Consider the following 26,823-nt stretch of genomic DNA (forward strand, 5'->3'; position numbering starts at 1 on the left):
TTTATTGTTATGAACTCTCTGAGACAAATATCTAATATACTGACTCTCTTAAAATTCAGGAGAGACCATCAAAGAAGAGAATGCAGATGGGAATGTTCATTGCTTTTGGCTTTCCAAGATTAAACTTTGGTGGAATTTTGGCAAACTCAGGAGCCTATTAACCTCATTTGCATGACTACTTCTATTTCCCAACGGCAGGTCCCAATAGGGATTCCGGGGGCTTTTGCTAAATATAAAAATTACTGGAGGAAACTTTCAATTAGGTAAGTAAGAGAAAAACAGCACCTTCCCAGTTTTAGTTCCCAATATATTTAAAAGTACAAGAGTATTAAATATTTTCCCTGTTTCCTTTGGTAGAAGACTCTCTTTTGTATGTGAAAAATAAATTCCAAACTGATGGGAAGGAGCCAACAAAAATAAAGCCTGAAATTTCTTAATGCTGCTGGCAGTACATCTAAATTCTCTTGAGACCTGCATCAAACAGGATTCTTACAGAACAGAATCTTTACTAACAAAATAAAAGTCCAAAATAATAACTGAAGGTTTCCTAAGGAAGCAGGAACTTACTGCTATTTTGAAGTTATGAGTAAAGGCAAATAGGTCATATTAAATATGGATGAAAATTCATTTTTCTTAGTTTCTGACCTTCACAGGGACACTTCTCTATATTTCCTAAGATGAGAGCATAACAAGGAGGCAGAGAAAAAGACTTGCATCTCCCTCTCCCCCATTTAGCACTTAAGAATGAAATATCTGGGGAAGGAGGTGGGAGGGGGGTTCAGGATGGGGAACACATGTACACCCATGGTGGATTCATGTCAACGTATGGCAAAACCAATACAATACTGTAAAGTAAAAAGTAAATAAATAAAACTGGAAAAAAAAAGGATGAAATATGGTAAGATAAGCTCATACCTGATTATGTTTCCACTGCCAAAGAATGTCATAGGGAAGCTGAAAATCAATTCTCTTTTGCCTTAGATATTTTCCTGAAACAAAACAATACTATACATTTCAATATTTATTTTATACAAAGGGTCAAATAGCCATAAGCTTGAACATGCACTGAGTAAAAAAAAACAAACATTTCATGTTAAACTTTATGAATTTTCCATCACCAATTTTTAATTTTTGCTATTCTTTTCCACTGTGCTCCATGTGGTATATGCTAAAGATGTTTTAATTTTAGCTTATATAAAATAACTAGCATAGCAAACTTACTGCAAATTAAGTCATCATTATGAAGCAAACTAAATACTAAGAAATGGTCAATCATTAAAATCACTAACCAGAGCATCTATTATCTTTCCTCCATTATTGTACATAATTTAAGGCTAACTACAAAAGAAGTATAAAATTTTTTCAAAATAGGAAACTCTGAATTTAAATAACTCAAGGGTATTTACATGTAAATTTATGATCTGTTAACATTTTTCTTCCTACCTACTGAAATACTACTACTTTTTATAGTCAGTTTCAAAGCCCCTTTCTACCATAAAGAGGCACCCTGCCCCCCAATTTCTTTACTCTATATGATCTTTTTGCTCATGAAGCACTATGATGCTCGACTCACTTCTTGCAGGATTTAGACATTTCCTTGTTATCTGGATGTGCTTTATCATGGTCTCCAGACCATGTTCTCAAAGTGTGCTCTGCTTACCCCAAGGGATCCAAGAGGTCAAAACTATTTTGGTAACACAACTAAGATATTATATGCATTTTCATTATGCTGACATTTATACTAATGGCGTAAAAGGAATAGTGGGTAACACTGTAGTTTTAGTATGAATCAAGGCATGTGGCACAAATCTCTATTAGAATGAAACCAGAAGAAATGAACTATTTTCTAAGAATGCTCTTGATAAAGTAGTAAAAATATTAAATCTTGACCCACAAACTAAAATCTTTATTCTGCATGACACAATGCAAGTAAGCATAAAGCACTTCTGCTATATACTAAGGTATGATGGTTATCTTAAGGAAATGCACTTGTGCAAATATTTGAATGGTGGGCTGAACAAGTTGGCTTTTTTCATAGAACGACATTTTTACTTAGAAGAACTGACAGACAATGGTTATTCTAACCTGTTGCTAAGTCACTTCAGTCGTGTCCGACTCTGTGTGACCCCATAGACGGAAGCCCACCAGGCTCCCCCGTCCCTGGGATTCTCCAGGCAAGAACACTGGAGTGGGTTGCCATTTCCTTCTCCAATGTGTGAAAGTGAAAAGTGAAAGTGAATTCGCTCAGTCGTGTCCAACCCTTAGTGACCCCACGAACTGCAGCCTACCAGGCTCCTCCATCTAAATAAATCCAGTGAACTTGTTACTTCAAGAACTCCAACTGAAAATATGTTTCCAATGATAAAATTTTAATTTGAAGTGAACACTGGAATTTTGCAAAACTTGTGTCTACTAATTATCATGAGATTCAGTTTTCCAATACTTAAGTTTTTCTCATGAAATAAGTGGCAAATCACAAATATGAATTGTTAGGGATACATACAGGAAGTGGAAGAGAAATATAATTCAGTGAATTAATATTTTCCAATGTCTAATGCATGAAGTGATAAAATCATACATAGGTAAAAATCTATTTAACTTAGAAGAAAGACCAATGGATTTTAAGGCAACAATACAAAAAATCCATTGATTTCACACTCCAGTATTAGAATGTTAAGGAACATTTTTAATTTTTGCTATAAATATCAAAGAATATCTATAATTATGTGAAATTATTAAATCTTCCTCTCTTTAACAACTTTTTAACCGTGTGAGGTCAGATTTCTTCATTTAAACCACAGTAACATCACAACAAATAGAATGCAAAAACAGATTAGAAAATCCAACTGTCCTATATTAGCCAGACATCAAGGAGATTTGCAAAAATGTAAAATAAAGTCACTTTTCTCATTAAAAATGTTTTGGGAAAGTTATTACCACATCCAGACTAAGACGAAAATGTAATAAACTTGCCCTCAAAAAAATAGGGGGGAGTTATATGGAATCAAGATTGCCCAGAGAAATATCAATAACCTCAGATATGCAGATGACACCACCCTTTTTTTTTTTTTGACACCACCCTTAAGGCAGAAAGCGAAGAACTGAAGAGCCTCCGATGAAAGTGAAAGAGGAGAGTGAAAAAGTTGGCTTAAAGCTCAACATTCAGAAAACGAAGATCATGGCATCCGGTCCCGTAACTTCATGGCAAATAGATGGGGAAACAGTGGAAACAGTGGCTGACTTTATTTTTAGAGGCTCCAAAATCACTGCAGATGGTGATTGCAGCCATGAAATTAAAAGATGCTTACTCCTTGGAAGGAAAGTTATGACCAACCTAGACTGCATATTAAAAAGCAGAGACATTACTTTGTCAACAAAGGTCCATCTAGTCAAGGCTATGGTTTTTCCAGTAGTCATGGATGGGTGTGAGAGCTGGACAGCTTAATGAGAGCTGATCGCCGAAGATTTGATGCTTTTGAACTGTGGTGTTGGAGAAGACTCTTGAGAGTCCCTTGGACTGCAAGAAGATCCAACCAGTCCATCCTAAAGGAGATCAGTCCTGGGTGTTCAATGGAAGGACTGATGTTGAAGCTGAAACTCCAATACTTTGGCCACCTGATGTGAAGAGCTAACTCATTTGAAAAGACCCTGATGCTGGGAAAGATTGAGGGCAGGAGAAGGGGATGACAGAGAATGAGATGGTTGGATGGCAACACTGACTCAATGGACATGGGTTTGGGTGGACTCTATGCGTTGGTATGTACAGGGAGGCCTGGTGTGCATGGGGTCGCAAAGAGTTGGACATGACTGGGTGACTGAACTGATTTTCCATAAAAATGTTGTTAACACGTAATTACATGCTAACATGTAATGAAGTGAGTTTATTCATTTCATAAATCTGATGACACAGCAATATGGATTACAGTTATATCTAAGGAGAAATAACTTATGGAGGTTGATATAACAAGCTGCTGTCTGAGGTTACAGTTGGTAGAAGATTGGAGTCCATCTCTTGACAGGGAAGCAAAGCTGAATGTGTAACTACAAAGTTTGTAATGAAGAGTACAACAAGGAAGTAAACTTTGGTATATTTAAATAATGAATGTGCAGCTGTTAAATGAAGTGAGGTATATATTTACTCATGTGAAAACTTATTTTCCAAGTTGTAGAATATTAGAGCAAGGCCTGATTTAAAAAAAAAAAATTATTAAATGGCTATATATGGTGGGGACTGACTAGGAAAGGGCACAAAGGAGCTTTCCGGAATGATGATAATGTTTGTGAGAAAGGTCTGGATTACAGAGGAGTATGAAAAAATTTAAAAATTGAGCAAAAGTACATTTAAGATTTGTGGATTTTATCAAGGGTAAACTCAAATCAAAAGAAAAACCCTATAAACAAATACCGAGATCTTGATTCTGACATTATGATGAAATATTTAGCTGGAAGTATATCAATGCCTGAAGTTTACTTTGCAGTGCATCCAAAAACAGGATGGAACAACAGATGGATAAGTACGTGATAAATAGGTAAATATTAATGGCAAAACCTAGGTGATGGGATATTCTGTGTTCAGTTTCTTCAAATTTCTGTATGCTGAAAAATTTGGTAACAAAGTATCAGGAAAAAATAGCTATATATATATACATATGAAAGAATTTGAAAGGGTATATGCTAAACTACTATGTTTCTGGGAAGGGGAACTTTATCTTTCAATTCACATCTTTCTACATTAGGAATTTTTATGAGTATGTACCGTTTCTAACAACAATCAAATAAACATAATTTTTTAACAAGTCAAAATTGGCTCTCTGAAGACAAACCCCTTGATGTAAAGGGTTAACTCTTTTCTTAGTGTGTTTTCTGTAGAGAAGAGGTTGTAAAAGGATGAAGGAGTAGAGTGTAAGTTCTGAACATTTAAAAAGAATACTTTTCTCTTTCTAGAAAGAAAGCATCCATTATTCATGTCAGCTTTTTTTTTGGCCACATAGCATGCGGGGGTCTTAGTTCCCCAACGAGGAATCAAACCCACACCATCTACAGTGGAAGCATAGGGTCTTAACAGCCAGGGAAGTCCCATACTTCAACTACCTTTAAAAACACAATTTTCCCCACTGTCCAACATTTTGAGTTTTCCTAGAAGCAGCTCCACAGATGTTATATGTTGCCTTTCTTGGTATTATTTGTATTTCTCTTCGATCCCTGGGTTGGAAAGATCCCTTGGAGAAGGGAAAGGCTATCCACTCCAGTATTCTGGCCTAGAGAATTCCATGGACTGTATAGTCCATGGGGTTGCAAAGAGTCGGACACGACTGAGTGACTTTCACCTTCACTTTTCTCTAATCCATATACTAACAGTTGGGGAAAAAAATGATGAGACAGTCTTTCCTTTCCTCTAATATGTCTGAAACCAGAGCCAGGTAATTCATTTTTAATATGTGACACTCACCTAAAAAGATCCTTGTCAAATTCTGCTGGAGATGACACCTTAGAAGAACGTATTCAGGAGTTCCTCATTTGGAAAAAATACTGTTTTAGCTAATCCTCATTTTTAAAATGGAAAAAAAAAAACACTTTCACCTGAAAATTAGATGAAATAATATCTTTTGTGGATTTTTCTTATTGTATACTGGAACCTTGATATCTCAAATCCTGCCACTGACTATTAGGAAAGGAGCAAAGAAATCCAATAAAACTCATTTTGTGGGCCAAAAAAGTCATTTCAAGGAAGAGATGACAGGAGATTGTGTTGACCTTGAAATCTAAAAGGGAAAGGTCCATGATGATTTCTTTTACAAAACCAATTCTAATATGAAAAAGATATGAACAATAGGAGGAAGAATATTTTACAAAAGCATTCTATTGTTAATCAAGTAGCTACGCAAACGAGGAAACCAAAGGAGAGGGAGCTATTCAATAAAAAAGAGAGAGGTAACAATGGCTCTACCTCTTTTCAAGATACCTTAAAATCTGACAAAACTTGGCCTTTTTTGTCCCCTAAATAAGGTGACTGGCCTTCAGAAAAAGTTCAGCTCATTTATATATAATCTGAGTAATGGGTTATAATATCACTCTATAAATAGATTATAATTATTCATTTTTCCTTTGTTACTCTATGAAAATGGTCCCAATACCATCCAAAGAAAAGTTGCAGTAGTAGTTTGAGTGAAATGTGTGCCATCAAAGGGGTTATAAACAATGATAAAAGATACAAGATGAAACTATTTAAATTTCACTAAACAAAATATGATAAGGATTTAAGTTTTTGGTTTTATCAGCCTGAGGAAAAACAGGTGAGATTCAGAAAGACAGGAATATTGTGATTTCTATCTCCCCTTTGGAAGAATGTCAGCTCCACAGAGGCAAGGATCTTTACTATTTTGTTTATTGATGTATCCCAAGCATCTAGAAAACTGCCTGATCAAAGAGCAGGTCTTAAATTTTTGAATGAAATGAAAAGATATATTCCATGGCTTAAGTTCTGAGGTACTCCACTAATTGTTTTCTTTTAACTCTACTAAGCAATATTATCATCTTTTCTCAGTTTCTTAAATTCTCTTCCTACCTAAGCACAATCTTTTTCTTTTTGGCTTGGTTCATTAATTAATATTTCTCCAGTTTCATTTGAGATATAACTGAGATATATCACTGTAAAAGTTTAAGGTGTATAGCATAATGGTTTGAGTTACGTATGTTGTGAAATGACTACAGCTATACGTTTAGTTAGCATCATCATCTCTTACAAAGACAATAAACAGAGAAAGAAAAAAAAAAGGAAAACATTTTTTCCTTGCAATGAGAACTCAGGATTTACTCTCTTAACAATTTCACATATACAGCAGTGTTAACTATAGTTACCATGATACTGATTATATCCCTTGTTCTTACTTATCTTGTAACTAGGAGTTGGACCTTCTGACCACTTACTACCCCCCTCCTCTTTCCACAACCCTTCAACTCTGGCAACCACAAATAATCTGATCTCCTTTTCTATCACTCACACACACACACACAAACACTTTTAGATTCCACATGTAAGTGAGATCATACAGTATTTGTCTGACTTATTTCACTTAGCACAATGCCCTCAAGGTCCACCCCCGTTGTTGCAAACTGCAAGATTTCCTCATTTTTATGGCTGAATAATATTCCACTGTGTTTATGTGTGCACATGTGTGTATAATAGTATGATATACATACAACAACTCTTTTATCCATTCCTGCTTTGATGGACACTTAGGTTATTTTCATATCTTGGCTGTTGTAAATAATGCTGCTATGAACATGTATGTGCATGCATCTTTCCGAGTTACTGTTTTCATTTTCTTTGGATATATTCCCAGATGTGAAATTGCTGGATTACATGGCAGTTCCATTTTTAATTTTTTTTGCTGCACTACCTGGGAGGCAAGATCTTAGTTCCGTGACCAGGGATGGAACCTGTGTCCCCTGCAGTGGAAACATGGATTCTTAACCAATGGATTGTCAGGGAAGTCTTTCAGTTCAAAAGAAGGAAAGAAAGCCTATTGTAAACGCCCATATTTTTGCTGACTGGATTCTTTCTGCCTTACTGATGTTCCAAGGTTGTTTCTTTCTTTCCATTTAGAGAACCTCCTTTGCTCACAGGGTAAGTTTGCTGGCAACAAACTGTCTTAGTTAACCTTCACCTAAGAAGCCTTTGCTTCTCTCAATTCTTGGAGGGATATTTTCAGTGGGTATAGGATTTTGCTTTGACAGTTTTTCTTTTGGTACTTGAAAAATGTGCCATTTACATGAATTCAGATGAGAAATCCACTGTCATTTGATCTGATTTACACCTATGCATACAGAGTCATTTCTCTCATTGTTTTAAAACTGTTTTGTCTTTAGCATGCTGAAGTTTGATAAACATGTCTTAGCCTGGATTTCTTTTGCATATATTCTGTTTGGGGTTCGCTCATCTTCTTGAATCAGAAGGTTTATGATTTTTGCAAAATTTGGGAAGTTTTCAAGTCATTTATTTACTCAAGCACTTTTTCAACTCTATCTTCTTTCTCATCTCCTCCCAGGACACCAAGAATATAAATATAAGCTCTTTAGGTATGGTCCCACAGCCTATCTCTCCTAATGTCTATTTTTTCTTTTGTTCAGACTGGGTAATATTACATCATCTAGTTCACTGATTGTTCCCTGTGTAGCTTTCATTTTGTTGCTGAATCTATCCCTGAGCATTGTATTTCAGCTACTAAATATATTTATTGTAAAATTTCTACTTCTTTTTCCTATCTTTCATTTCTTTGTCAAGGCTCTATCTTTTTATGTTTTAAATATGTTTATAACTGTTTGTTGAAGTGTTTTTTACAAATTATAACTACTGTAAAATCTTTCTCAGATTATTCTGTTATCTTGGTATTGGCATACATTGATGCCTTTTAAAATTCAGTTTGCAATCTCCCTGGTTCTTGGAATGACATGCTTCTCAGTTCAAACCTAGACAAGGGATTTCACATGGCACATATTTCAGAACTAAAGTTTTTGTTATTGCCCAACGGTATTACATTGCGTGGTTACATCACATATTGCTTATGTGTGTGGCATGCAGGACCCCAGTTCGCAGACCAGGGATGGAACCTGGGTCCCCTGTAGTGGAAGCACAGAGTCCCAACCACTGGACTGCCAGGGAGGTCTCTGGACATATATCTTCAATTTTTTTGGTACATACCTAAACAACAGAATTGCTAGGTCTTATATTAAATCTGTCATTAACTTGATTAATTATTAAAATGTTTTCCAAAGAGGTTATACCATTTCATGTTCTCACAGCAATGTATGAGGGTTCCAGTTTCTTCACAGTCTCATAAATCTTTTAATTAAAACCATTTCAGTGAGTGTGAAGTGATATCTTGTTATGGTCTTCAATTCCATTTTCCTAATGACTAATGATGTTGAACATCTTTTCATATGCTTATTGACCATCTTTTCACATGCTTATTGATCATTCCTATCTTTTTTGGGGGGAAAATATCAATTCAAATAATTTATTCACTTAAAAGTTGTATTGTCTGCTTTTTTATTATTGAGTTGTAACAGTTCTTTATAAATACGGGATTCTGGATACAAGCCTCTTATTTGAAAATGTTTCTCCCTTTTTGTGGGTTGTTTTAGTTTCTTGGTGGTATTCTTTGAAGTACAAAATTTTAAATATTAATGTAGTCTAATTTGTCTTTTTTTCCCTTTTATTGTACATGATTTTGGGGTCAGACATTTAAGAAAATTATTACCTAAGGCAAGGTCACAAAAACTTACTCCTATGTTTTATAATTTTAGCTCTTGTATTTAGGTTGATGATCCATTTTGAGTTATTTTATCCTTTTGTATGAGTATATCCAACTATCATAGAAACCATGTGAAAAGATCATGCTTGCCTCACTGAACTCATTGTAGAACTGTTATAAAAAATGAATTGACTATACATGTGAAGGTAAAATATACATTTTGATAAATGAGTACTTATCATAAAAAGTAAAATTTCTTTGAAATTCATTTCTCTGAAGAGATAAGGAAACCTGATTTCATTTAAAATTTTTAAAAAATATTATTTTCCACTTACTCCATTGATGACAGGATGCACTATTATTTTATTTGTTTAACTATCGTAGTCACATAACTAATAAGGTAAAGACAGAGCTGAATGTAGGCTTGGCTGACTCAAAGTCATGCTCTTTGTTTACATGATACTGGAAGTGACCAGTTTCAAACAGCTGACAGGCCTCACTTTGTGTCCTAATCATAAATTATCTGAACAACAAAATAACACTGTTCACAAAAAAAAAATTCAGTCCCACAATTGCACTCATCTCACACACTAGTAAAGTCATGCTCAAAATTCTCCAAGCCAGACTTCAGCAATATGTGAACCGTGAACTTCCAGAAAAGATAGAGGCACCAGAGATCAAATTGCCAACATCTGCTGGATCATGGAGAAAGCAAGAGAGTTCCAGAAGTCTATTTCTGCTTCATTGACTATGCCAAAGCCTTTGACTGTGTGGATCACAATAAACTGTGGAATATTCTGAAAGAGATGGGAATACCAGACCACCTGACCTGCCTCTTGAGAAACCTGTATGCAGGTCAGGAAGCAACAGTTAGAATTGGACATGGAACAACAGATTGGTTCCAAACAGGAAAAGGAGTACGTCAAGGCTGTATATTGTCACCCTGCTTATTTAACTTATATGCAGAGTACATCATGAGGAACGCTGGGCTGGAAGAAGCACAAGCTGGAATCAAGACTGCCGGGATAAATATCAATAACCTCAGATATGCAGATGACACCACCCTTATGCCAGAAAGTGAAGAGGAACTAAAAAGCCTCTTGATGAAAGTGAAAGAGGAGAGTGAAAAGGTTAGCTTGAAGCTCAACATTCAGAAAACAAAGATCATGGCATCTGGTCCCATCACTTCACGGGAAATAGATGGGAAAACAGTGGAAACAATGTCAGACTTTATTTTTTTGGCTCCAAAATCACTGCAGATGCTGACTGCAGCCATGAAATTAAAAGACACTCCTTGGAAGGAAAGTTATGACCAACCTAGATAGTATATTAAAAAGCAGAGACATTACTTTGCCAACCAAGGTCCGTCTAGCCAAGGCTATGGTTTTTCCCGTGGTCATGTATGGATGTGGGAGTTGGACTGTGAAGAAAGCTGATCGCCGAAGAATTGATGCTTTTGAACTGTGGTGCTGGAGAAGACTCTTGAGAGTCCCTTGGACTGCAAGGAGATCCACCCAGTCCATTCTGAAGGAGATCAATCCTGGGTGTTCACTGGAAGGACTGATGCTAAAGCTGAAACTCCAATACTTTGGCCACCTCATGTGAAGAGTTGACTCACTGGAAAAGACTCTGATGCTGGGAAGGATTGGGGGCGGGAGGAGAAGGGGTCGACAGAGAATGAGATGGCTGGATGGCATCACCGACTTGATGGACATGAATTTGAGCGAACTCTGGGATTTGGTGATGGACAGGGAGGCCTGGCGTGCTGTGATTCATGGGGTTGCAAAGAGTCGGTCACGACTGAGCGACTGAACTGAACAGCCTGATGTTAAATCTTGTTTTACAGGAAAAAAGCCCACTACTTAATTAGGTGTTTCCATTATTTACTTAATTTATAGACCACTGAGTACAGATTAGTCTTAGTGAGAGACTAAACTGGGGATTTAGAGTGAAAATCTATTTAAGGGATTTCCATTCTGGACCTCTCAAACACTATTCATGCCAGATATTTGACATAAATATTGGCCTATCCATCATTCATCTCATCTCCCTTGGAGTTAAGTGACTCTATCACCCCCCTGAAAAGTCAGAACTTCTTCCCAAAATATGAGTTATCAGTTAGCCAACTTCCCATCCAGAGGAAAACCATTGAGACCAAAATGGTCATGTTTTCTTTTACATGGAACTTTTAAAATTACCTCTTATTTTCAAAGCTTGTTTATCACTAGCAGAGTCTAGGAAATAGCTAAATCTGCTGAGAATCTTCTTCTGCTGTCATTATTTCACTACTAAAAGCAAAAGGCCCTTTCAAAAGAACTTTGGTAGTAAGCCCAAAGAATATGGAACTTACTCTTACCTTTCTTAAGTAAGCAATAGTACAGCTATCTAGCTGAGAATGTAATGTGTGTGCTGTGCTCAGTCACTCAGTCATGTCCAATTCTTTGCGATCCCATGGACTCCTCTGTCTATGGAATTTTCCAGGCAAGAATGCTGGAGGAAGTAGCCATTTACTACTCCAGAGAATTTTCCTGATCCAGGCGCCCGAAAAGTGGAAAGGTATGCTTGCAACGCTATGTTGTAGTTAAACTATTCTCTAGCCACCCAATACAGAATAACTGAAGCAAACTAATCTTTATTGCATAACTTGTCTATCCTTGTTGCTTTAAATACATTGCTGGTGCTGGGCCTTATGGGGAGAAAAAAGGAACTAAATAATCAAAACACAGAGAAAAGCACCACACTCAAGAGAGTCACCGGTGAAGAGGATACTAAAAGTACAGGATCAACATCTTACTACACAAGTAAGTTGTTCTTGAAAAAAAAATTCTCTTCTTACATTCAATAACTTATTCTGATTTCTCCTGTTCTTTCAATTGTATATCCAATATTTATTAACTTTTATTAGGCACCAAGCACTGGAAAATCACAGGAGAGAAAGAAAGACAAATGATTCTGTGCTCTTGAAGCTTATAATCTAGTGAAGCAGACTTATTAGTAAACAAATACAGCAATTAAAGATGATAGAAAAATAAACAGGATGTTGTGATACAGAACTGATATAGAGGGAAGAATCCTATTCGCTAGGACAATCAGGAAAATAATTTTAAAGAAAATAATATTTAAGCTGGTACTGACATTTAGCCTGTACTCATAGGATGAGAAGAAATCCACTGTGGGAAGAACTTTTTGGGTAAAGGTAATAATAAGCAAAATGATCTTTTGGCTATAAAGAGCTTGGAATGGTCTAGAAACTGAAAGCAGACCGGAATGACATAATACAGTGAATAAAGGAAATCTGGGAAACAGCAGAGGCAGAATAATGAGGTAGTCAGGAACCAGATCATTCCCAAGTGTTGGGATAAAGAGTTTATAGTTTAATGGTAAGCCATTGAAAGGTTTTAAATATGATTCAAATTATAAAATAACTTTTATTTTTACTGTGTAGAGAGTGGATTGGAAGAGAGTAAGAATGAAAGTAGACAGATCTGTTAGAAGGCTACTGCAATGACCCAAGCAAAATATAACAGTGGCATGGACCTGAATAACAGCAATGGGATTTGAAGAGAAGCAGGATATATTCAAGGATAAAAATAACAGAAATTGGAGATGGAATGGATGAGGAGCTGAAAGAATGAAAGAAATCCAGGATGACTTCGAGGTATACTTTACTTATCTGACAAGATTCTAGAAGGTATTATTATTGGAAAGCTAAATTTAACTTATATGCAGAGTACTCATGAGGAACGCTGGGCTGGAAGAAGCACAAGCTGGAATCAAGATATTGCCGGGAGAAATATCAATAACCTAAGATATGCAGATGACACCATCCTTATGGCAGAAAGTGAAGAGGAACTAAAAAGCCTCTTGATGAAAGTGAAAGAGGACAGTGAAAAAGTTGGCTTGAAGCTCAACATTCAGAAAACTAAGATCATGGCATCTGGTCCCATCACTTCATGGGAAATAGATGGGGAAACAGTGGAAACAGTGTCAGACTTTATTTTTTTGGGCTCCAAAATCACTGCGGATGCTAATTGCAGCCATGAAATTAAAAGACGCTTACTCCTTGGAAGGAAAGTTATGACCAACCTAGATAGCATATTAAAAAGCAGAGACATTACTTTGCCAACCAAGGTCCGTCTAGTCAAGGCTATGGTTTTTCCAGCAGTCATGTATGGATGTGAGAGTTGGACTGTGAAGAAAGCTGATCGCCAAAGAATTGATGCTTTTTAACTGTGTTGTTGGAGAAGACTCTTGAGAGTCCCTTGGACTGCAAGGAGATCCACCCAGTCCATTCTGAAGGAGATCAATCCTGGGTGTTCACTGGAAGGACTGATGCTAAAGCTGACACTCCAATACTTTGGCTGCCTCATGCGAAGAGTTGACTCATTGAAAAGACTCATGCTGGGAGGGATCAGGGGCAGGAGGAGAAGGGGACGACAGAGAATGAGATGGCTGGCATCACCGACTCGATGGACATGAGTGTGAGTGAACTCCAGGAATTGGTGATAGACAGGGAGGCCTGGCGTGCTGTGATTTATGGGGTCGCAAAGAGTCGGACATGACTGAGCGACTGAACTGAACTGAAACAAAGATTTGACATTTGCTCCAAAAATAAACAGAAAGATAAAACCTTAATCAATTTTCAAGAACATAAATGATCAAAAAAGCAGTGGGTTTTTCCCCTTTGATTATTCAGTTCAGTTCAGTCACTCAGTCGTGTCCGACTCTCTGCGACCCCATGAATCACAGCCCGCCAGGCCTCCCTGTCTATCACCAACTCCCGGAGTTCACTCAAACCCACGTCCATCGAGTCGGTGATGCCATCCAGCCATCTCATTCTCTGTCGTCCCCTTCTCCTCCTTTCCCCAATCCCTCCCAGCATCAGAGTCTTTTCCAGTGAGTCAACTCGTCACATGAGGTGGCCAAAGTATTGCAGTTTCAGCTTCAGCATCAGTCCTTCCAATGAACACCCAGGATTGATCTCCTTTAGAATGGACTGGTTGGATCCCCTTGCAGTACAAGGGATTCTCATATCCACAAATCATCTCCCTTTGAACACAGAAAATATTAGAAACTGAAGTAATGAAATAGGTGGGTTTTCCTAGAGGACTCACTTAGAAAATCAAATGTTACAGATAAGAGTGTTGTTTATTGACACTTCAGTGAATAAGATTTACGTTATTTTGACTCCTAGAAAGCAAAAGAGTTGGCAAAATTCTTCAGAGTGACTACAAATTAAATGGTAAAGATGTGACCTCCTGGAGATATAGAAATAATGAGAACACAGAGACATTAATTACATTGCACCCAAACTCAAGAAATACCATTTCTTTTCGGCAATATATTGTGTATACTGAGTACTCACCAACATGAATAGGGGCTGGGAATAATCCGTATTCATGTTCTCCTGGAGTGTATTCCAGCTTCTCTTTCTTTAATTGGATCAGTCGGCTCTTTGGGCTGTGATTAGAAAAGAATGGAAAATAGTCAAAGGCAAGAGAATTTCCTCTTGTAAAATACAGAAAAAAAAAATCACTCTATCAAGTATTTGTTTTAGCGGTAATCATTTGGAGGAACATTGAATCATATGTTGCACAGCTGCAACTAACAGAGGGTTGTAGGTCAACCATACTCAATTTAAGAAAACACAATACTGGGCTTCCCTGGTGGCTCAGTGGTAAAAAAAATTCACCTGCCAATGCAGGAGACATGGTTTGATCCCTCATCCAGGAAATCCCACATACCCTGAAGCAACTAAGCCCATATGCTACAACTGTTGAGCCTGCACTGTAAAGCCCAGGAACCTAAACTACAAGGCCCACACACCAAAACTACTGAGGCCCGCATGTCCTACACTCTGTGCTCCAAGATAGAGAAGCCACTGCCATAAGAAGCCTGAGCACTGGAACAAGAGTAGTTCCTACTTGTTGCAACTAGAGAAAAGCCCTCACAGCAATGAAAACCCAGCACAGCCAAAAATAAATAAATGAATAAAATTTAAACAAGAGAGGGAAAAAAAGAGAATGCAATGCTATTTTGAGTTAAAAATCACCTTTATAAATATAATAAAGAATGCACTTGGCTTCACAGTAATTTATGCAAAAATACTTAATTAACAAAATGTTGTTGTCACTGTTCAGTCATTAAGTCATGTCTGACTCTGAGACCCCATGAACTGTAGCATGCCACTTCTCCCTGTCTCTTACCATCTCCTGGAGTTTGCCTAAGTTCATGTCCATTCAATTTCATAAAGCAGCAAAAATTCCAAGTTCACAATTTAGAGTGATAATTTCTAAAAGTCTATCTACAAAACAAATGTATTTTCTTTTTCTATAATTTTGAACCCACACTAGTCATTTCGTGTGACTCTCCTAATTAGGGACAAAGAAAATAAGCAGTAACAAATGGTTTATGTGCAAGAAACTATTCTGTCTGACTTGCTCTACATGTCTAAAATAGATGATTTATATACATACCTGGTTTGTAAATAAAATTGTTGGTGGGGAAAAAGGAGTATTTGTTTTAACAGTGACTTAAATCTTAATGTATACTTTTTGTCGCGAGAGTTACTAAGTACTTTCATGTATTTTTAAAATCTAAATTTTTGGAATTGCCTTGTAATTATACATAAGAAAGAGCCTCATTAGCGTTCTCTAACAGTTCTGCAGAAGGAACCTAAATTTCAGATATGATCATAATGACTGCTGTATATTTGCTTAATGGTTTATAAAGTACTTTCAGATATTAACATTTATGTCAGTCCCATGAAGTAGGCAAGAAATGTTTGACAGATTTGAAAACTGATGCTCTACAAAGCTGATTTGCTGACTAGCTGGTAAAGAGATTCAAGATGAAAACCTCAGTTTCTTGCTAAACTCCTATTCAATTACTATTCTTATTATTTTATTCTATCATGTTTCATCATCTTTTACTTCCACTCATCTTATTGGGTCGGTGTTCCTTATGTTTGTTGTGAGATAAAAATCTCAAGCAGATATATAAAAAGGAAAGGAAGAAAAGAAGGGAGAAAAAAGAAAATGAGATAAAGAAGAGGGCCTCATTCAGTTGATTTTGATTTTGGCTTAAAGTTCTAGTAAATAAGGCAAGGTGAGTATATTTCTTTCATGAATTATGACATACTACCTTTCTCCAAACTCCAAGTCTAGTGTATTGTATCTTATAACAACTAGGTATGTGAATATAAACGTTATGCAGATGAGAAAACTGAGATCCAAAAATTAAGTTATTTGAAGAACCCAAAGTTCTTATTAGAAGACTGGTTCTTTTTAGTGAGTCCTTCATTTATTTATTCAACAATTACTGAACACTCATTAAGTCCAGGCCTTGTTCCAAGTGCTGAGAAACAGTGGGAAATAAGACAGTTTACCTGGGTAGGCATACAAAAAGGAAACAAGAAAAACTAATAAAACTGGAAAAAAAAAAACCCAGAAAATAATAAATGCTGCTGCTGCTAAGTCGCTTCAGTCGCGTTCGACTCTGTGGCAAATAATTAAAATGTGATGAACAGCAAGTTATTTGGGAAGGCTTTTCTGAGGAAATAACATTAAGCTAAAATGTAAATGTTTGGAAAATAGAGGAAAATCAGGCAGAGGAAATAGTTGGAATAAGATGAAAGATTAAATGAGACTGGAGAATTAGAAGAAATAAAAGGAGACTGAAGCAGTCCAGGTGAAGTTATAAACTAGGTCATATTATGAGGTTTAAAGGCAGTGGTAAAAAGTTTGGGGAACAGTTACAAAGAAGGATAGGAAAGATACTAGACTGTTCTACTTACATCTAAATATCACTTTTCTCATTTTAAAAAATGACCCAAAAAGTGATTTGTGATCAGAAATAAGAATTTTTTAACCAATCAAAACCTGTATTTCTTTATTGTCAAAGTCAAAAAGATCAGAAAAACAACTGTGTCTAGAACCAAGCACTCAGTATGAAGGAAAATTTGGTTAACACTTTATTAGATTTAAGATTTAACCAAACTAATTAAACAGATAACATAAGAGCTTTCATTTAGCTAACACAGGAATGGAAGCAAAACTACTATTTTACTCTGGTGCCAAAAGGGTAAGCAAGCATACAAGGGGCAGTAGTTGTGAAAGAGAATACTCGGCACCCCGAAGGTAACAAACAAAACCACAAACACACACACACACACACACCTCCTCAGGGTCACCTTCAATGTTTTACTCCTTCAAATAAATGAAACCTTGAATGGGAAAAAAAAAAAAAAAAAAGTGATACTATTAGTGGATCAGTTGGGTACGACTGTGACCCCATGGACCATGGCCAGCTAGGCTCCTGTCCAGGCAAGAACACTGGAGTGAGTAGCCACTCCCTTCTCTAGGGAATCTTCCCAACCCTGTGACAGAACCTGGGTCTCCTGCACTGCAGGCGGATTCTTTACCATCTGAGCCACTAGGAAGATCCCAACCAAAACCCTGAATACATCCCATCAATTACAGACTCCCTAAAAGAATCAAATTGATTCCCTGATTTTGCAATGCTGATATCTAAGACAAATGACATCATCATAGATAAGATAACCATGTGAGAAACTGTTTTCCTAGTTCTAAGTCTGATTTTGGTTCTAATTTAGACATAACCATTTATTTCCCTGTTGGTTACAACACAGAAGGCTCTCTGTTTTAAATACTCTGCTCCATGATATTAACAGAAAGAATTTAGCCGTTTCTGTCCATTCGTCTTGGAGATTCTGAGCATTCCTGGCATTTTCTGTGGTATTCGTGTGCCACTGTCAGTTTAAAGTAATGCTCAAAATTCTCCAAGCCAGGCTTCAATAGTATGCGAACCGTGAACTTCCAGATGTTCAAGCTGGTTTCAGAAAAGGCAGAGGAACTAGAGACCAAATTGCCAACATCCACTGGATTATTGAAAAAGCAAGAGAGTTCCAGAAAAACGTCCATTTCTGCTTTATTGACTATGCCAAAGCCTTTGACTATGTGGTTCACAACAAACTGTGGAAAATTCTTCAAGAGATGGGAATACCAGACCACCTGACCTGCCTCCTGAAAAATCTGTATGAAGGTCAAGAAGCAGCAGTTAGAACTGGACATGGAACAACAGACTGGTTCCAAATAGCGAAAGGAGTATGTCAAGGTTGTATATTGTCACCATGCTTATTTAACTTATATGCAGAGTACATCATGAGAAACGCTGGGCTGGATGAAGCACAAGCTGGAATTAATATTGCCAGGAGAAATATCAATAACCTCAGATATGCAGATGACACCACCCTTAAGGCAGAAAGTGAAGAGGAACTAAAGAGCCTCTTGATGAAAGTGAAAGAGGAGAGTGAAAAAGTTGGCTTAAAGCTCAACATTCAAAAAACTAAGATCATGGCATCTGGACCCATCGCTTCATCGCAAATGGATGGGGAAACAGTGGAAACAGCAGCTGACTTTATTTTCTGGGGCTCCAAAATCACTGCAAATGGTGATTGCAGCCATGAAATTAAAAGATGCTTACTCCTTGGAAGAAAAGCTATGACCAGCCTAGATAGCATATTAAAAAGCAGAGACATTACTTTGCCAACAAAGGTCCATCTAGTCAAAGCTGTTTTTCCCAGTAGTCATGTATGGATGTGAGAGTTGGACTATAACGAAAGCTGAGCACCAAAGTATTGATGCTTTTGAACTGTGTTGTTGGAGAAGACTCTTTAGAGTCCCTTGGACTGCAAGGAGGTCCAACCCAGTCCATCTTAAAGGAAATCAGTCCTGAATATTCATTAGAAGGACTGATGCTGAAGCTGAAAGTCCAATACTTTGGCCACCTGATGCGAAGAATGGACTCATTTGAAAAGACCCTGATGCTAGAAAAGCTTGAGGGCGGAAGGAGAAGGGGACGACAGAGAATGAGATGGTTGGATGGCATCACTGACTCAATGGATATGAGTCTGAGTAAACTCTGGGAGTTGGTGATGGACAGGGAGGCCTGGCATGCTGCAGTCCATGGGGTTGCAAAGAGTCGGACACAACTGAGCAACTGAACTGAACTGAACCCAAGAGCTCTGACGGAGATACACAATGAGATTATTATTTTCATGTCTGCTAGTGCAATATCCCATGGATATTGGGATCAATGAGAGATTTCCCACTAATCAAGGAGAGATTTCCACATTCAAGTCTTATCATTCAAGAAATACATTTCATAAGGCTATAATTGCACAGACCGTGATCCTCTGATGGAACTGGGCAAAGGAAACTGAAAACCTTCTGGAAAAGATTCTAGATCCCATTAAGAACCTTCATGGTTCACAGGAGGAGGTCAAAATGTCAATATTAATAGAAGTTTGGAAGACATATCCAACCCTCATGGATGACTCTGAGGGGTTCAAGACTTCAATGTAGGTAGTGTACTGCAGATGTGGTGGAAGCAGCAAGAGAACTAGAATTAGAACGGGGCTTGAGGGTGTGACTGAACTGCAATCTTACATAGTTCTCACAGATGAGGAGTTGCTTCTCATGGATGAGAAAAAAAAAGTGGCTTCTTGAGATGGAATCTACTCCTGGTGAATATGCTGTGAAGATTTTGCTGAAATTAGAATATTACATAAACTTAGTTACTAAGGCAGCGGCAGGATTTGAGAGGATTGACTTCTATTTCGAAGGAAGTTCTGTGGGCAAAATGTCACTGCATGAAAGAAAAAAGAATATTGCATGCTGCAGAGAAATCATTCCTAAAAGAAACAAAGATGTAGCAAACTGCATTGCGGCTTTGTCTTCGGAAATTGTCTCAACCGCTCCAAACTTCAGCAGCCACCACCCTGATCAGTCAGCAGCTGTCAACATAAAGGCAAGACTCTCTGACAGCAAAAAGATTACAACCTGTTGAAGACTCAGATGATGGTTGGATTTTTTTTGACAATACTTTTAATTCAGGTGTGTACATTTAAAAAAGATATAATGTTATTGCACACTTAACAGACTACATTATAGTGTAAACATAACTTTTATATGCACTGGGAAAACAAAGCCTCCGTGTGACTCCCTTTACTGCAATATTCACTTTATTGCAGTTGTTTGGAACCAAACCCTGCAGTATCTCTGTGATATGCCTGTATGTATAACGTAAAGTGCTTTTTTATGCTCCTCTTCAGAAAAAGAACCTATTTTCCTTTCATGCGGGAAAACCCCAGCGCTTCCCTATTGTTTCTTTCCTGTGTACCTCCTTTTACACAGAACATGACTGCTGACACCTCTGGTCATCATACGTGTGGAAGTTTTTCACCACACCAACAAATTCTCTTTACACCAGCTCGGTGTCCTAAAATTAACTCAATTCTAACACTATCCACCTGGAGACACTGTTAAATCCCACAGGTTAAGATCTCAGTCCCAAAAGACTGCCTTCACTTAATTTCAGATGTCAGCTGAAAACAGTAAGTTCCCAGGTTACCCACAAGTTATGTCCTACAAACTGGAGGTCCCCATTATCTCTTCTCTCAGGTCTGATTAATTTGCGACAGCCCTAATCTCTCTGGGTGTATCACTGTTCTTGTACTTTCAATTGCTCAGCAACCTGGAAGCTCTCTGAACTCTATACTACTAGGATTTTATGGAGGCTTTATTTTTTTCCCCCTTTCTTCCTATTTTTATTGGAAGATAACTGCTTTACAAAAGCAAAAGATATTAAGAAGAGGTTGTAAGAATACACAGAAGAACTGTACAAAAAAGGTCTTAATGCCCCAGATGACCACAATAGTGTGGTCACTCACCTACAGCCAGATATCCTGGAGTGTAAAGTCAAGTGGGCCTTAGGAATTACTATGAACAAAGCTAGTGGAAGTGATGGCATTCTAGCTGAGCTATTTCAAATCCTGAAAGATGATGCTGTGAAAGTGCTGCACTTAATATGCCAGCAAATTTGGAAATCTCAGCAACAGCCACAGAACTAGAAAAGGTCAGTTTTCATTACAATCTCAAAGAAGGGCAATGCCAAAGGATGTTCAAAGTATTGTATAATTACACTCATTTCACATGCTAGCAAGGTAATGCTCAAAATCCTTCAAACAAGGTATCAACAGTATGTGAATCAAGAACTTTCCAACGTACAAAGTTTTACCTCCAGATGTAAAAAGCAGAAGAATCAGAGATCAAATTTCCAACATCTGTTGGATCACAGAAAAAGAGAATTCCAGAAAAACATCTGCTTCATTGACTAAAGTGTTTGACTGTGTAGGTCACAGCAATCTGTGGAAAATTCTTCAAGAGATGGGAATACCAGGCTACCTTAACTACCTCCTGAGAAACCTGTATGCAGGTCAAGAAGCAACAGTTAGAACTGGACATGGAACAATAGACTGGTCCAAAATTGAGAAAGGAGTACATCAAAGCTGTATATTGTCACCCTGCTTGTTTAACTTACACCCAGAGTACATAGTGCGAAATGCTGGGCTGGAGAAATCACAACCTGGAATCAAGACTGCTGGGAGAAATAACAATAACCTCAGAAATGCAGATGATACCATCATAATGGCAGAAAGTGAAGAGGAACTAAAGAGGAATCCTATAATTTAAAGGGAGTTAGTAATGTCTCTCTTGACAGGTCAGGAACATTGAGAAATACAAGAGTTTTAGAATAAAAGGTTTTTCCAACAGTTATAGGTCCTTCATGTGAAATCTGATAGAGGAGAGTTGGAAGGTTTTTGATTCCTCACCTTGGTAGCTGAGTTTATGAGGACAAAAAAAACCACTTTTGACACAAAAGTAAAGCATGTTGCACAAGCTGCTGTAATCATATTACAGGAGATTTTTGCATTGTTTATTAATCAATATATGTAAATAAAATCGGCCTTGCATTGGAGAAGGAAATGGCAACCCACTCCAGTGTTCTTGCCTGGACAATTCCAGGGATGAGGGAGCCTGGTGGGCTGCCATCTATGGAGTCACACAGAGTTGGACATGACTGAAGCGACTTAGCAGCAGCAGCAGCTTAAAGGCCATTACATCAAAGTAATGATACTTAATCCAATAACACATAAAAAAGATTATACAACAAGATCAACCTGGATTCATTTCAAAGTCACAAGGATGGTACAACATAATCAATGTGATATATCATATTATCTCTAAAAGACAAAAACCACATGATCATTGATAAGATGCAGAAAAAGCATTCAATAAAATTCAACATCCATTCATGATAAAAACTCTTACCAAAGTGGGTACAGAGGGAACATATCAACATAATAAAAGTTATTTACGACAAGCCTACATTCAACATAATGCTTGACAGTGAAAAGCTGAAAGCCTCGCCACTAAAATTTGTAACAAGACAAAGATGCCCACTCTTACCACTTTTCTTCAACATAGTATTGGAAATCTTAGCAACAACAATCAGATAAGAGAAAGAAAAGGTATTCAAATTGGTAGGGAAGAGGTAAAATTGTCATTAGATGCAGATGACATGATATATCTATATATAAAGACTCCACACAAAAACTACTAGAACTGGTAAGTGAATTCATTTACGGTAGCATGATACAAAACTGTCGAAAATATGCAGAGAGCTCATACAACTCAGTAACAAAAAAACGAACAACCGAATAAAAAAATGAGCAGATCTAAACAGACATTTCTCCAAAGAAGAAATAAAAGATGACACAAACAGATATAGCATGTTCTTGGACTGGAAGAAACAGCACTGTGAAAATGACTACCCAGAGTAATCTATAGATTCAATGCAATCCCTATCAAATTACCAATGGCATGTTTCACAAAATTAGAACAAAAAATTTTACAATCTGAATGGAAACAAAGACCACGAATAGCCAAAGCATTACTGAGAAGGAAATACAGAGGAGGAGAAATCAGGCTTCAGGCTATACTACAGACTTCAGGCTATACTACAAAGCCACAGTCGTCATAGCAGTATGGTGCCCGGCGGCGCCGACTCGAGAGACGCCGGCCCCGCGCAACCGACCACGCGGAGAGGTGCGGCCGAGAGGAGCTACCCCACCTCCAATAGGCGGTGGCTGCGTGGGCGCAGGAGGGCCGAGAGGAGCTACTCCATGTTCAAGGTCAGGAGGGGCGGTCTTGAGGAGATTCCCCTCACCCAAGGTAAGGTGCAGCGGCTGCGCTTTCTTGGAGCAGCTGTGAAGAGATATCCCACACCCAAGGTAAGAGAAACCCATATAAGATGGTAGGTATTGGGAGGGGGCATCAGAGGGCAGACACACTGAAATCACAATCACAGGAAACTAGTCGATCTGATCACATGGACCACAGCTGAACGTGGTCCACTGGAGAAGGGAATGGCAAACCACTTCAGTATGCTTGCCTTGAGAACCCCCATGAACAGTATCAAAGGGCAAAATGATAGGCTACTGAATGAGGAATTCCCCAGGTCGGTAGGTGCCCAGTATGTTACTGGAGATCAGTGGAGAAGTAACTCTAGAATGAATGAAGGGATGGAGCAAAAGCAAAACCAATACCCAGTTGTGGATGTGACCAGTGATTAGAAGCAAGGTCCGGTGCTGTAAAGAGCAATATTGCATAGGAACCTGGAAGGTTAGGTCCATGAATCAAGGCAAATTGGAAGTGGTCAAACAGGAGATAGCAAGAGTGAACATAGACATTCTAGGAATCAGTGAACTAAAATGGACTGGAATGGGTGAATTTAACTCAGATGACCATTATATCTACGACTGTGGGCAGGAATACCTTAGAAGAAATGGAGTAGCCATCATGGTCAACAAAAGAGTCCGAAATGCAGTGCTTGGATGCAATCTTAAAAACGACAGAATGATGTCTGTTCGTTTCCAAGGCAAACCATTCAATATTACAGTAATCCAGGCCTATGCCCCAACCAGTAATGCTGAAGAAGCCGAAGTTGAACGGTTCTATGAAGACCTAAAAGACCTTTTAGAACTAACATCCAAAAAAGATGTCCTTTTCATTATAGTGGACTGGATGCAAAAGTAGGAAGTCAAGAAACACCTGGAGTAACAGGCAAATTTGGCCTTGGAGTACGGAATGAAGCAGGGCAAAGGCTAATAGAGTTTTGCCAAGAGAACACAGTGGTCATAGCAAACACCCTCTTCCAACAACACAAGAGAAGACTCTACACATGGACATCACCAGATGGTCAACACCGAAATCAGATTGATTATATTCTTTGCAGCCAAAGATGGAGAAGCTCTATACAGTTAGCAAAAACAAGACCAGGAGCTGACTGTGGCTCAGATCATGAACTCCTTATTGCCAAATTCAGACTTAAAGAAAGTAGGGCAAACCACTAGACCATTCAGGTATGACCTAAATCAAATCCCTTATGATTATACAGTGGAAGTGAGAAATAGATTTAAGGGACTAGATCTGATAGATAGAGTGCCTGATGAACTCTGGACGGAGGTTCGTGACATTGTACAGGAGACAGGGACCAAGACCATCCCCATGGAAAAGAAATGCAAAAAAGCAAAATGGCTGTCTGAGGAGGCCTTACAAATAGCTGTGAAAAGAAGAGAAGTGAAAAGCAAAGGAGAAAAGGAAAGATATAAGCATCTGAATGGAGAGTTCCAAAGAATAGCAAGGAGAGATAAGAAGGCCTTCCTCAGCGATCAATGCAAAGAAATAGAGGAAAACAACAGAATAGGAAAAACAAGAGACCTCTTCAAGAAAATTAGAGATTCCAAGGGAACATTTCATGCAAATATGGGCTCGATAAAGGACAGAAATGGTATGGACCTAACAGAAGCAGAAGATATTAAGAAGAGGTGGCAAGAATACACAGAAGAACTGTACAAAAAAGATCTTCACGACCAAGATAGTCACGATAACGTGATCACTGACCTAGAGCCAGACATCTTGGAATGTGAAGTCAAGTGGGCCTTAGAAAGCATCACTACGAACAAAGCTAGTGGAGGTGATGGAATTCCAGTTGAGCTATTTCAAGTCTTGAAAGATGATGCTGTCAAAGTGCTTCACTCAATATGCCAGCAAATTTGGAAAACTCAGCAGTGGCCACAGGACTGGAAAAGGTCAGTCTTCATTCCAATCCCAAAGAAAGGCAATGCCAAAGAATGCTCAAACTACCGCACAGTTGCACTCATCTCACACGCTAGTAAAGTCATGCTCAAAATTCTCCAAGCCAGGTTTCAGCAATATGTGAACCGTGAACTCCCAGATGTTCAAGCAGGTTTTAGAAATGGCAGAGGCACCAGAGATCAAATTGCCAACATCCGCTGGATCATGGAGAAAGCAAGAGAGTTCCAGAAAAACATCTATTTCTGCTTCATTGACTATGCCAAGGCCTTTGACTGTGTGGATCACAATAAACTATGGAAAATTCTGAAAGAGATGGGAATACCAGACCACCTGACCTGCCTCTTGAGAAACCTGTATGCAGGCCAGGAAGCAACAGTCAGAACTGTACATGGAACAACAGACTGGTTCCAAATAGGAAAAGGAGTACGTCAAGGCTGTATATTGTCACCTTGCTTATTTAACTTATATGCAGACTACATCATGAGGAGCGCTGGGCTGGAAGAAGCACAAGCTGGAATCAAGATTTCTGGGAGAAATAACAATAACCTCAGATATGCAGATGACACTACCCTTATGGCAGAAAATGAAGAGGAACTCAAAAGCCTCTTGATGAAAGTGAGAGAGGAGAGTGAAAAGGTTGGCTTGAAGCTCAACATTCAGAAAACAAAGATCATGGCATCTGATCCCATCTCTTCATGGGAAATAGATGGAAAAACAGTGGAAACCGTGTCACTTTATTTTTTTGGGCTCCAAAATCACTGCAGATGCTGATTGCAGCCAGGAAATAAAAAGACGCTTACTCCTTGGAAGGAAAGTTATGACCAACCTAGATAGCATATTAAAAAGCAGAGACATTACTTTGTCACCCAGGGTCCGTCTAGTCAAGGCTATGGTTTTTCCCATGGTCATGTATGGATGTGAGAGTTGGACTGTGAAGAAAGCTGATCGCCGAAGAACTGATGCTTTTGAACTGTGGTGCTGGAGAAGACTCTTGAGAGTCCCTTGGACTGCAAGGAGATCCACCCAGTCCATTCTAAAGGAGATCAACCCTGGGTGTTGACTGGAAGGACTGATGCTAAAGCTGAAACTGCAGTACTTTGGCCACCTCATGCGAAGAGTTGACTCACTGGAAAAGACTGATGCTGGGAAAGGTTGGGGGCAGGAGGAGAAGGGGACGACAGAGAATGAGATGGCTGGATGGCATCACCGACTCTGTGGACATGAGTTTGAGGTAACTCCGGAAGTTGGTGATGGACAGGGAGGCCTGGCGTACTGTGATTCATGGGGTCGCAAAGAGTCGGACACAACTGAGCGACTGAACTGAACTGAACTGGCACAAGAATATTTATTTTAATACCTGGATCCCACTTGCAAAACTTCTAATGAAATTATATATATGTGTGTATATACACACATATATATATGTATGTGTGTATTTTTTGTCTCTAGTCTTCCTATAACAAAGATAAGCTTCATTAATCTTGTATTTTTGTTGTTGTTGCTGGTTGATTATAGAAATGACTCAGAACAAGTTTTAAATGCTAATG

At 38.2% G+C, this 26,823-nt stretch overlaps 1 protein-coding gene across 5 annotated transcripts in view; it reads right to left on the reverse strand.

The window, feature by feature from the left end:
- The window catches only part of ASH1L (ASH1 like histone lysine methyltransferase), a 210,024-nt gene that overhangs the window by 44,020 nt on the left and 139,181 nt on the right, over positions 1-26,823 (reverse strand). For all 5 annotated transcript variants that reach the window (XM_088835856.1, XM_055403092.2, XM_055403093.2 and 2 more), the window contains 2 exons: positions 14,620-14,714; positions 916-989 (listed from right to left, as the gene is read on the reverse strand). In XM_088835856.1, coding sequence (XP_088691982.1) covers positions 916-989; positions 14,620-14,714 — 169 coding nt within the window. The remainder of the gene's footprint in view (positions 1-915; positions 990-14,619; positions 14,715-26,823) is intronic.

The sequence above is a fragment of the Moschus berezovskii genome, chromosome 4, assembly GCF_049115385.1.
Source record: "Moschus berezovskii isolate FMDL1 chromosome 4, NW_MosBer_1.0, whole genome shotgun sequence".
Lineage (NCBI taxonomy): Eukaryota > Metazoa > Chordata > Mammalia > Artiodactyla > Moschidae > Moschus > Moschus berezovskii.